A 12520-nucleotide genomic window follows, 5' to 3' on the forward strand; every position below is an offset into this window, starting at 1 on the left:
GAAAAATAATATACAAGGTATTTTTTGTTTGTGGTTTTATTGAAAAACATTTGTTTACATGTAAATATTAAAGCATAATATTGTAGAATTAAAACTATTCTTACTTTGTACTGCATTTACATACATAAAGAATGACTTAAAAATAAACAATACATGTTTTTTTTATACAAAATACATATAATATAAAATACATGTATAAATAAATTTCACAAATATATTTTCAATACTTGAATTAAAACTTTTTTCAATCTCTTTGAAATTTAAAAAAAATTAACAATTTGAAGCGAAAATTACATCTTGAAAAAAAGGCAAGTACGTTAATTATATATATATATATATATATATATATATATATATATATATATATATATATATATATATATATATATATATATATATATATATATATATATATATATATATATATATATATATATATATATATATATATATATATATATATATATATATATATATATATATACACACACACACATAAGTATATACATTTCTGAAATAATAACTCATATGCAAAAGTCAATATTAAAATATTAATTATTATATAATTAATATTAAAATTTGTTTAACATACAATATAAATATTTGACATTACATCTTATGAAAAATTAATGTACACTTTACCCTACAAGCATAACAACAATAAAAAAATAACTATCAATTAACGTTTTAAAATACACAAAAATATATGGTAGAACTTCGAAATATTACGAATATAGATGGGCACAGATACGATTTTTCTTTGAAAGTATTGGCTTAACGAAGTTGGTTGCGTTCGCTTAGGGTTTTTTGACACATGGTCTTGAACGAGGGAATTGATTTGAGAAGTTGACGAACTTGACAGGATGAGGTTAGTATACAGCAGAAGAGGACCAGTCTAATTAATATATGAACAGTTGAATACTTTTTTATGCAAACTTTGTATTATTGTATTTTTTAAAAGCTTTCATTCTCTCTCTGTCTCTCGCTAAATCTCTTTTACACTATTTTTTTAAAAGAAGTCTCACTTTTATCACGTGTACGGTACTTCGCAAGTATTTTTTCAAAATTAGTTCATCTGTCCTATATAAATGGTTGCTAATAAATAGTTTCTACCATATTATTCATAATTTTTAATGAATTTATAAATATACAATTAACCATAATATTGCTCATTGTCTTAAACTATTACAGAAAAGTTTAATTTATTTTAGTTTTCGCGCATGCGTTTATAAGGCATTATATAAGCTTTATAAGTTTAGAACCTTAATTTATAAGGCATATTAAAATACTGGACTCGGCTTTAGAAAACGCATCCACAGCACATAATAAAATATTCTTTGTAGTATTATTTTGTCAAAAAGATATAGCTTCTATGATTCGATCAAAATTCTTGTTAATTTTTTTTAAGTAAGTTTTCTTTTCTGATTTTATATATTTATTTTTACTATTACTTTGCTGTTTAAAATATTACATACAATAAATTTTATTTCAACAACATATTACGATGAACGATAAGGAGAGTGTTACCATACCACAAAGTTAAAAATACTTTGTGGTATTACCATACCATTGTCCGCCTCCGTCGTGTAATGGTCAGCGTGTTTAGCTACCGTGCTGGAGGTCCCGGGTTCGATTCCCAGGGGGGGTGAAAATAAATATTAGTGATTTTACACTGTAATATTTATTTAATATTACCCTGGACTGGTGATCACCTTGCCTTCATGTAAGTAATGATCAAGATAACACTGCGTCAATTCGATGCAGTGCCCTATGCACCATAAGGTGCGGGTAAGGGTTATAAGTAAATTACCATACCACAAAGCTAAAAATGTATTTAAACCAAAGCGTTTAATTAGTAGAACTCCATTTTAATTTATGTATTAAATATTAAATAAAACACTGTTTTTTTAATTTTACTATTGAAAAAACACATAAAAATCAATTTTGTGACAATTGTTTCGCCTAGATATGGCATTTTCAAACGAACGTTTGAATTTAATAGACTCAAAGAATCAGTATTTCATTTAACATTTGATAACAAAATTAACAATGCTTATGTATTACGTCATTTCATTGCACAATTTGTCGAGTAATTTTTGGAAATATGGAAGCGTTCTCTGCCGATTTTGAAGAATTAGACCTTGGAGTATAGGATCTAGGTCAGGTCATGACGACTGCCTTGAAGATGCACGTCTCCTCGTCCATCAGCGCTGGCCAGACGAAGGACCGGATCAGGTCGGAGCGCTGATCGGAAGAGTGGAAGCGGACGTGTTTATCCGGCCTCATGAGAACTGAAAACGGAAGTGAGAACATCCGATTAGTAATAAGAAAAAAATGTAAATGATAACTCTTATAAAGGACTCTTATATCTTTTATAGGATAAAATAACAACTATAAAATTTTGTCCACATTAATTTTATTTGACCAGCAACCAGGCTTTGTCGTAATCGACATTATCAGACTGGTTACGACGAAATCCTGTTGCTGGTCAAATAAAATTTATGTGGATAAAATAACATAGTTGTTATTTTATTCTATAATAAACTAATACTTGTTATTAGAAAGGTGTGTTGAGATGGTTTAGACATGTAGAACGAATGAGTGAGGAAAGAAGGGTAAAACAAATTTATGAGGCGAATGTAATTGGAAAAAGGAGCAGAGGAAGACTGAGAAAAACTTGGCACGATCAAGTATGCCAAATACTTGAAAGCGGTCAGGTTAGGAGTCGAAACAATCGGTGGGTATGTATGAGAGGATGCATGAACGTGGAAGAGGCGAAGAATGTTTGCAAAGACAGATCGGCGTGGGGTTCTATTCCCTGCGGGAAGCGGCGTGATGGTTAGTTAGTTGGTTTACTTGTTATTACACTCAGTTTAATACACAAAGTTTGTTATAAAACAAATTGTAATAACAAAATATTGTTAAACAAAGATTGGTGTAGCGTAATAACAGTGTTATTATCATCAAAATGCGGTGTTTTTCAGGAACAGATGATGTTATTACCGATGAAATTCTGTAAAATTACTGATCGTGTCTAGTCAAGCACGATCGCCCACAGAATCCGATCCATATTTCGGTGGCCTATTCCAAAGAAAGATACTTAATTACGGTTGGCATATTCTCCGTTCGTTTACTTCTCATAAAAACGTGGGCTTGTGTCTAGAATTTCAGACGATTAAATATTATTTTTTCTCTCTAATATCAGACACTGGATATGACACCCAATGAATATTATATATTAATATATTAAAGGTGTCTAAATTTGAGATGAAATATCTACTTACAACATTTTGAGTGTGTCCAAATACTTGTTCACAAAATCTGGATTATCTCCAATTACAGGAGTTATTTTCATATTATTTTTTGACATCACATCAAAGATGAAGAAAAATATGGAAGTCTGGGCATTTACATTTCTTTACATCTCACCAATAGATGTCTCTAGTGAAGTTCTAGTGATTCAAGAACAAGGTTTCTAAATTAATTCATATATATAGAACTTCCAAGAATTTGAGTAGTGTGGTTGTCAATAATAGAATTCGTGAATGTTACACGTGTGTAAAGTGATCACTTAAACCAGCCTATGACGGTCGTCAGCCCCGTAAATGCCCAGACTTCCATATTCTTCTTCATCTTTGATGAGATGTCAAAAAATAATATGAAATATCTACTGTTTTTATATGAAGTGAAGAAGTATTTTGTCCGCCTCCGTGGTGTAATGGTCAGCGTGTTTAGCTACCGTGCTGGAGGTCCCGGGTTCGATTCCCAGGGGGGGGGGTGAAAATAAATATTAATGATTTTACATTGTAATATTTATTTAATATTACCCTGGACTGGTTCCTGATGCGCAAGAGTGATCACCTTGCCTTTATGTAAGTAATGATCAAGATAACACTGCGTCAATTGGATGCAGTGCCCTATGCACCATTGGGTGTGGATAAGGGTTATAAGTAAGTAAAGAAGAAGTAAGACCTGTAAATCCGAGTAGATTTCCATTATATTCAGTATTCTTCATCAGCATTCTTCATCATCTATGTTGAGATGTCAATAGAAATACAGCAGGCGACATGGCGCTCACTCCTTTCACCAACGTCATATATAAAAAAAGCTTAAATTTTCAGGAGATCGTTTTTAAAGTTTTTAGAATACAATGAAATGTATTAAAAATAAATATCAAGACACTTATTGAAATTTTTACTGTACAACAGATCTTTTTAGGTAAAACCTGAATGTTTTTTTCTACATTTGAAAAATATTCAGGATATTTTAAAAAAATACTTAAACAATACCTTTTTTTCGAAATGCAAAAACAAAACTTTCTGCCCTGTAGCGGGTAAATATTAAGTTAAAAATATGCCGCTTTTGGTGGGATATAGTACATTTTCTGGGCATTCGCACAACTGAAAATTAACGATTTTTGATATATGACGTTGTTGAAAGGAGTGAGCGATGTGTCTTTTGTCAATAAACCAACCTGGGGTAAAGTCAGTGTCCAAAGTAAGGGGAGGGCATTGGTTACAGAGAGTCCAGGCCAATCTGCAGCAGTCAGCGATATACTGCATCAATCCGGTGCAGCGTTCTAGGCAGGGGTATTCGTGGAGAGTTGACAAAACCTGAAAACAAGAAAAAGGACTTTAAAAATATCTTATTCATATATGATACGAACATAAACATTTCACAAAAAAAACACCTCCCAGCAAATCACACAAAAATCACACAAACAGCAAAAAAAATTCACAGTAAAATAGGGATACAATTTTATACTGTTTCACATTTTCAATATTTTGCAACTTAGTTTAAAAAAATTGCTTTGCAAGAGCAGATCTGTCAGGAACCCTAGATGCTTCTCTATCAGATCTGGGCATACGGTGGGACAGCTTTCAATAAAATCTAAACCATGAAAAATAAGCAAAGGTTAATCATTTTATGAATACCTGTTTGTGACTTATGAAAACCTCCTAATCAAGTTCTCAACAAATGTTTCTTTTACCTTACAAACCTACTTATAGATCACCAAACCATGATATACGCATAGGTTGTGTCCAATCGATTTGTCCGGCGTCCAAAAATGCGCCTCCTTGGTTTTTTGTAGTCCAAATTACACAGTCATTACTTTTCCGTGATGAAACGTACCGTTCCACATTCTGGACACGTTCCGTGCGCGCTGCAAAGGTCCAAGGTTGCGCGGAGGAGGAGTCGCGAGCGGCCGCCGAAACGTTGATTGAGTTACCGCACTGAGTAGGCGGAGAATGGCCCGTGAAGACGGCCATTTAACCCAGGATCACAGGCGTAATGAGCATTTTGCTCAATTAATTTTTTTAGTTTTATTTTTTTTAAATTCTGATATCTCAATGTAGATTGATATAGATGTCTGGGTGTCTACCGGGCTGAAGACCTATCGTAAACTGGTTCAGTAATCACTTTACACACGTGTAACATTTACCAATTGTTACACAAGTGTAAAGTGATCACTGAACTACCCTTGAATGACAATCATATAACTCGAATTTTTGGAACTGTTCTACACTTCAAACAGTTTTATCACTATATCTAAATTAGTGATAAAACTGTTTTAAATGATCATTTTACACGCGTGTAACATTCATCAATATCGTTGTCCGCCTTCGTGCAATGCGGTGCCCTATGCACCATTGGGTGCGGATAAGGGTTAGAAGGAAGGAACATTAATCATACTACCCATGATTGTCAAACACATTACTCAAAGTTTTGAAACTCCTACACATTCGAAAAAAAATGTTTTCAGGCTTCTCTCAGTATGTAAAACAATCCGCGGTTCGGATCTTGCAAACATCCAGATAAAAGGGTTACTCCCATAAAAATGGTCTCTAAATCTAACCATAGATGGATCTAGTGCGTCGTGTGCGAGTTCACTAGATCCATTTATGGTTTGATTGAGAAAACTTTTATTTAGCAGTGACCCTTTTATGTAGATATATGCAAGATCCGAAGCACGGATTATTTTGCATACTAGGAGACACTTGAAATAATGATAAATTTTTTTATTCAGTTAATAATTTGACCAGTTGGAGAAACCCAGATTTGTGAACAAGTATTTGGAGACACTCAATATGTTGTGAATAATCTATCATTCACGATTTTCAAGTGTCGTTGTTATATTACAGATCTAGTTCAAGTGAATAGAGAAACGATTTGTTCACATCAAAAACGGAAAAGTTTCTGAGCACACTTGAAAGATTTCATTTTCTGAAAAGGCATTTCACCCGCATGTCATGGTTGATTACTGCAACCTGTTAGTCTACATATAGCATAATAGGATTGGGAACTCGTTGTTGCATGTTGGTACTCGACCGTGAAGAATTATCTCACTGTACCAAATACCTATATCCTACATCTTGGTCGATGAATGTCTATCCTCCGATCATCTCTTCAACTCTGCTTACCCGCTAACGCATATTTTTTAAATTTTATTTATTTATTAATTAAAGTTACATTTTTTAATACAATTTGAAACAATTTCAATACATTTATACATATCGCTCACTCATTTCAACAACGTCATATATCAAAAAACTTGATTTTTCAGGAGAACGTTTTTAAAGTTTAAAAATATAATACAATGTATTAAGAATAAATATCAAGCCACTTTTTGAACTTTTTACTGTGCAACAGATCTCTTTAGGTAAAAGCAGAATGTTTTTTCTCCATTTTGAAAAATATTTAGTAGGTATATTAAAAAAAAAAATAATAACAATACTTTTTCTTCAAAATGCAAAAACAACACTTTTTGCCCTATAGCGGGTAAATATTGAGTTGAAAATATGCCGCTTTTACTTGGATATTGTACTTTTTCTGGGCATTCCGAAAACATGCACAACTGAAAATTGACGATTGTTGTACAGTAAAAAGTTTAATAAGTGGCTTGATATTTATTTTTAATACATTGTATTATATTTTTAAACTTTAAAAACGTTCTACTGAAAAATCAAGTTTTTTGATACATGACGTTGTTGAAAGGAATGAGCGATATGTATAAATGGATAGAAATTATATTAAAAAATGTAACTATAAAAAGGCGGTCCAAACTGGATGAAGACTGGTGACGAAAGCAAGGAAAGAGAATGAAGAGGAAAGTTGTAAAGAATGTTGAAACCAAAGCCGAGTTCAAAATGCCCAAATAGGACAAAAAAGTAATTAAAATATCCTTCTTACCTGGTTGGCGACTTGTCACTCAGCTGTTGAAAGGAATGAGAGATATGTATAAATGGATAGAATTTATATTAAAAAATGTAACTTTAAAAAAGGCGGCTTAAACTGGATGACGACTGGTGACGGAAGGATTAGAGAATGAAGAGGAAAGTTGTAAAGAATGATGAGGAAACCAGAGTCGAGTTCAAAATCCCCAAAAAGGACTGGTCCTTTCTTGAAAGGAATATGAAGAATATCCTTCTTACCTGGTTGGCGACTTGTCTCTCAGCTTCGCCCAGAGGGAAGAAGTCGGCTGAGGCGGCCATGGCAGCTCTCGTGGCGCCTTCCAGCTGCGATAGTTCAGCTCCGATACCTTCAGTGGCAGGAGATCCTGGGCAAAGCCCTAGGGTGGTTCTGACGTCACATATCTTCCTGTCGCGGAGGATCTGACAGGATCTGAAGGCGAGCTGTGGACATACGAAGGTCGGGAGTTTTCAATAAGGTAGACGATGTAAATTTAAAGAATTATGGTGTTAAACGTATGATAATGTTTTAGGTGTTGAGACACCACTTGAGACTAAGCCTCTAATGGAAAAGAAGATGAAAATCTGAATAATTCAGGGCTAAGGACTATCTTAAGTAAAACGAAGATAAGTGCTTAGATTCAATCCATATAATTTACAGAAATGTACATCTGCAGGGTGGACAATCTAGAGTTTGTAATTAATTTGATTTATTTATTGAAAATAACCGTGATCTGGTACCTGAAGCGGAGGGCTGATCACCTTTCCTTCATGTGTAAACGATTAAGATAATACTGCGTTTATATGCTGCAGTGCTTAATTCACCATTGGGGTGCGGATAAGGGTTTGAATTTGATATAAAAGAAATGGGTTAATTTTAGCCGATGTCTGTGTACACGACGGATTCTTCAGTTTTGTAGACACGCTGCACGTGGCAATGAGGAAAGCCTGGAATGGCTGGTTGTGATCGGTAGCCTGCAGGAGAAGAAAAAGAGAGGAAAATACCCATCACGATGGACCGATCAAGTTAAGGCAGCAGCAGGCACCTCAGTGGTTGGAGCGCTACATGCAGCGCAGTCAAGAGATAACTTTTAGTAAGCTTTTTTATTAGAGAGAGTAGAAGAGAGCTGGTCGTAAGCCATGTACATTCTCAGATTTCCATATTCTTCTTCATCTATGTTAAGATGTCGAAATGTGAAAACAACTCCTGTTTTGTAAAGTGAAGAAACTCAGCTTTCTGAGCAAGGATTATCAAATGAATGCATACAAAATTGAATGAAAGTCAATATGCTACCTTCATTCATTTTTGTTGGAACTTTACTGAACTCCTATTCTTGAACACTATTGAACATTATTTTACGTTACTAGTTTAGATTCTATTGATAATATTGGTTTTGTATAACTAGTTTCAGAGCCTTTTTTCTTGTTTTGGTATTTACCCAACATTCAACGTTTTGCCAAAACTTTTCATCCCTAGAAAAAAAACTTTTGTCAATGTTATGATGTTTTGCATCAGCTCACCACTATGACTGAGAAGAGAATCTTCGTCTTTAGTTGGCGAGCTTGCTGCAGAGGAGGGAGGGCATCCAAGGCATCCAGGGTATCAACTCTTGACTTGTTGAAGAGCTGTCCGTACCTCATCACCAACTCTGATCTGTGCAGGACAAACACAAAAGCGGACATATTAAATTTTGATATAACTTATGAAAAAATATATATTGATCAATTTTTGTTTTTATTTCATCAAACAAATACAAAATTACAATTTAGTCACCTAGTTTTCGCGTGGCGAGGGAACATTTTACAATATTTTTTTATAAAACTACACGTAAAAAAAATTGTTTGCGACATGCAATCAATTCTATTTAAATAAACTATTAAATCTTTCACCTTTACTTCTTGTATTTAAAGATCAAGATAACACTGCTTCTATACGATGCAATGTCCATGCACCATTGGGTGCGGTTAAGAGTTAGAAGATGTATGATGAAATAAATAAAGAAAACACATACAGATGGTGGAGATGTATAGTGAATGATGAATACCTCGCCAGGTCGGCTTCGTTCCCCGAGCCGTCCGGGTCCGAGTGGTAGCCGTCGCTGCAGCAGGACAGGGCGGGCGGGGACGGCGGAGGGGGGGCGGGCGCCGCGGTGAGTGGGGGGGTGGGCGTGGTCCCGGGTGCGGGCGCCGACGGCAGAAGCGCTAAAACCGCGCCGCAGCCGCGCGAGAAGCTCATTAGCAGGCCGGCAGCGGCTCTGGAAGGTCGTTTCGGAAATGTTAGTACAGTTACATAAAAAATATTTTCCGTTTGTCCAAATTTTTATATACAAATCTTTGATCATGACTGTTTATGTGCAGGTAGATCTTCTTATCAGACACTGAATTATACACCCTACGGCTGATATATCAATATCAAAGGTATCTTCGCTAATTTCTAAATTGATGGCGCTACAATCAGCCATACTTCCAAATCTATTAAATTGGTATCAATATGTGAAAGGGGTCTAAGACAATTGCATAAAGTTAAAAAAATTATACATTATGGATGTTCATTAATGGGCAGAATGGTGAACGTTACACAAGTGTAAAATGTCAGTAGCAAATGACAGGTCGTAAGCCATGGGATCCCCAGTCTTCCATCATCTTTCATATAAAAAATTATAGATGGTTTATCTCAAGTTAAAACACCTATAAATATTCCATATTCTTCATCATCTATGTTGAGATGTAAATATAAAGACCGAAAAAATAGATGGATGCGGAAGAGGCCTATATCCAGCAGTGGAGGACGTAGAGGGCTAAAGAAGAAGAAGAAGAGAGTAGACCTAAGTGGAACTTAGAAAAATGTGTTTTATTCTGCATTGAATTTTAAACCCAAAAATATAGGCCTTATCACAACAGAAAATTTCTAGTTCATAATGTTGTGATTTTAATATTCTTTTGACATCTCATTAAAGATTAAGAATAATATGGATGACTGGGCATTTACGGGGCTTACGACCGTCATAGGCTGATTTAAATGATCACTTTACACACGTGTAGTATTAATCAATTCTACCCATGATTGACAACCACCCTACTCAAAATTATTGGAACTGTACATATATTGGTTAAATTCGGAACATAGTGCTTGAATCACTAGAATGTCACAAGAGACATCTATGGTGAGATGAATGAAGCTTATTATTGAGCAACAACTTTTTCATTTGGACATGAGGGTCAAATCCTGGATTATGATCACATACATGAGAAACGCTACAAAATATCCTTTTATTTTTTTTATTCGGCTTATAATTTGACCAATTAATTTATTTACAACATTTTGAGTGTGTCAACTTGAGAATTTCTTCGTCATCTATGTTGAGATGTCAAAAAATAACATTAAAAATAACTCCTATAATTGAAAATAATCCAGACAAGTATTTGGACACATTCAAAATGTTGTAGTGATTTTAATGTACGTCAGTTTAACTCAGTAAAGTAATCGTAAAAAAGTAATAAATAATAATAATAAAACCCTTATCCGCACCCCAATGGTGCATAGGGCACTGCGTCATATAAACGCAGATGGTTTACACATGAAGGAAAGGTGATCAGCCCTCCGCTTCAAGTACCAGTCCAGGGTAATATTGAATAAATATGACAGTGAAAAAATCACTTATATTTATTTTACCCCCCTTGGGAATCGAACCCGGGACCTCCAGAACGGTAGCCGAGCGTGCTGACCATTACACTACGGAGGCGGACATAAAAAAGTAATACGAGTGAAAATCTAAGCATAAGTTAACGCAGTTAGATGGTTATCTAGACGGTATTGTTTTAGAGTTTTTATATGTGTATAAGAGGGAAAGTGAAGTTAGTTGTAAGTAATGGAAGATGAGAGATTTTATGTGAGAAAACTCTTTCGTTTGATGGCCTTCCCATAAACATGCGATGAAGGCATTATTGTCTTAGTAATTATTTTTTGTGCGCGAAATACGAAAGTGAATGGTGAAATAGGCGAGAACGGTGAAAGTATTGATATGCTACATATTTTGGCATATTATTAAAGTGTGTCCAATGATGATTGTAGAGCCCCGAGCTTTTTTCCCGCGGAAGAAAGACTCATCAAAAGAATCGGTATTTTCTCAGTGAATTAGCTTATTCACGTGTAACATTCACCAATTCTACCTATTATTGACAACCACACTACTCAAATTCTTGGAAGTTCTATATATCTATATAAACCAATTTAGAAACCTTGTTCTTGAATCACTAGAACTTAACTAGAGACATCTATTGGTGAGATGTAAAGAAGCTCTTTACTAAGCAGAAACTCTTATATTAGTATGTCTATATTAGTATAAGCTTAAATAATAAAATTGAAAATAGTATTTTCTGGCGTTTCTCACGTGTGTGATTATAATCCAGGATTCGGACCTCACATACTAATATAAGAGTTTCTGCTTAGAAAAAAGCTTCTTTACATCTCACCAATAGATGTCTCTAGTGAAGTTCTAGTGATTCAAGAACAAGGTTTCTAAATTGGTTAATATATATAGAAGTTCCAAAAATTTGAGTGGTGTGGTTGTCAATCATGTGTAGAATTGGTGGATGTTACACGTGTGTAAAGTGATCACTTAAACCAGCCTATGACGATCGTCAGCCCCGTAAATGCCCAGAATTCCGATTTTTAAATTATGAACCAAAAAGCAAACTGAGATATCGTCTTATTTACGAGAACGTGGAAATAACGACATACAAACCTCACTTGATCAATCTTTTAAAGGAGATGTAAGGACATTATTCAAAATAAATAGCGTTCTCATTGATACGTTAGGTACTTCCAAAAGATTTTTTATCAATGAATGAAATCCTTTTTGAGTGTGAAATAAAGTTTTTTTAGAGTTGCCGTAATTTAATAAAAGTCTAAAATTACAATTTCTTTATAAAATTAATTAACTTTGTTTTCACCACTTTTTTTTATTAACACAATTCAACCTACCGGTTTCAACAATACATTGTCATCATCAGGGTTTATTTTAAATCAAAAACATTATAAACATTAAAATATTCTCACCAAAAGAACTTCCACACACTCCATAAAAATCCTAAAAGTTATTTTTGGTGACAGTATTTTGATGTTTTTAACGTTTTTGATTTCAAATAAGCCATGATGATGATAATGTATTGTTGAAACCGGTAGGTTCAATTCTATTAGTAAAAAAAGTGGTGAAAACAAAGTTAATTAATTTTATTAAGATATTATAAAATGTGCCACAAAGTATCTGCGGAAAACATTCAAGAAAAAATCTAAAATTATAATTAAGTGACTACTAAAATTTCAATAT

At 34.0% G+C, this 12520-nt stretch overlaps 1 protein-coding gene across 1 annotated transcript in view; it reads right to left on the reverse strand.

Annotated features, from left to right (window-relative positions):
• Positions 1-490: 490 nt before the first annotated feature.
• LOC148305188 (uncharacterized) overlaps positions 491-12520 on the reverse strand; it is a 59370-nt gene continuing 47340 nt past the window's right edge. The window contains exons 6-10 of the mRNA XM_088267103.1: positions 9236-9445; positions 8712-8844; positions 7434-7634; positions 4475-4613; positions 491-2291 (exon numbers count right to left, since the gene is read on the reverse strand). Of these exons, the coding sequence (XP_088123229.1) occupies positions 2161-2291; positions 4475-4613; positions 7434-7634; positions 8712-8844; positions 9236-9445 (814 nt within the window). The 3' untranslated portion in view covers positions 491-2160. The remainder of the gene's footprint in view (positions 2292-4474; positions 4614-7433; positions 7635-8711; positions 8845-9235; positions 9446-12520) is intronic.

Source organism: Brachycentrus maculatus, unplaced genomic scaffold (genome assembly GCF_059751285.1).
Source record: "Brachycentrus maculatus isolate JH-2025_06_01 unplaced genomic scaffold, ASM5975128v1 h1tg000282l, whole genome shotgun sequence".
Taxonomy (NCBI): Eukaryota; Metazoa; Arthropoda; class Insecta; order Trichoptera; family Brachycentridae; genus Brachycentrus; species Brachycentrus maculatus.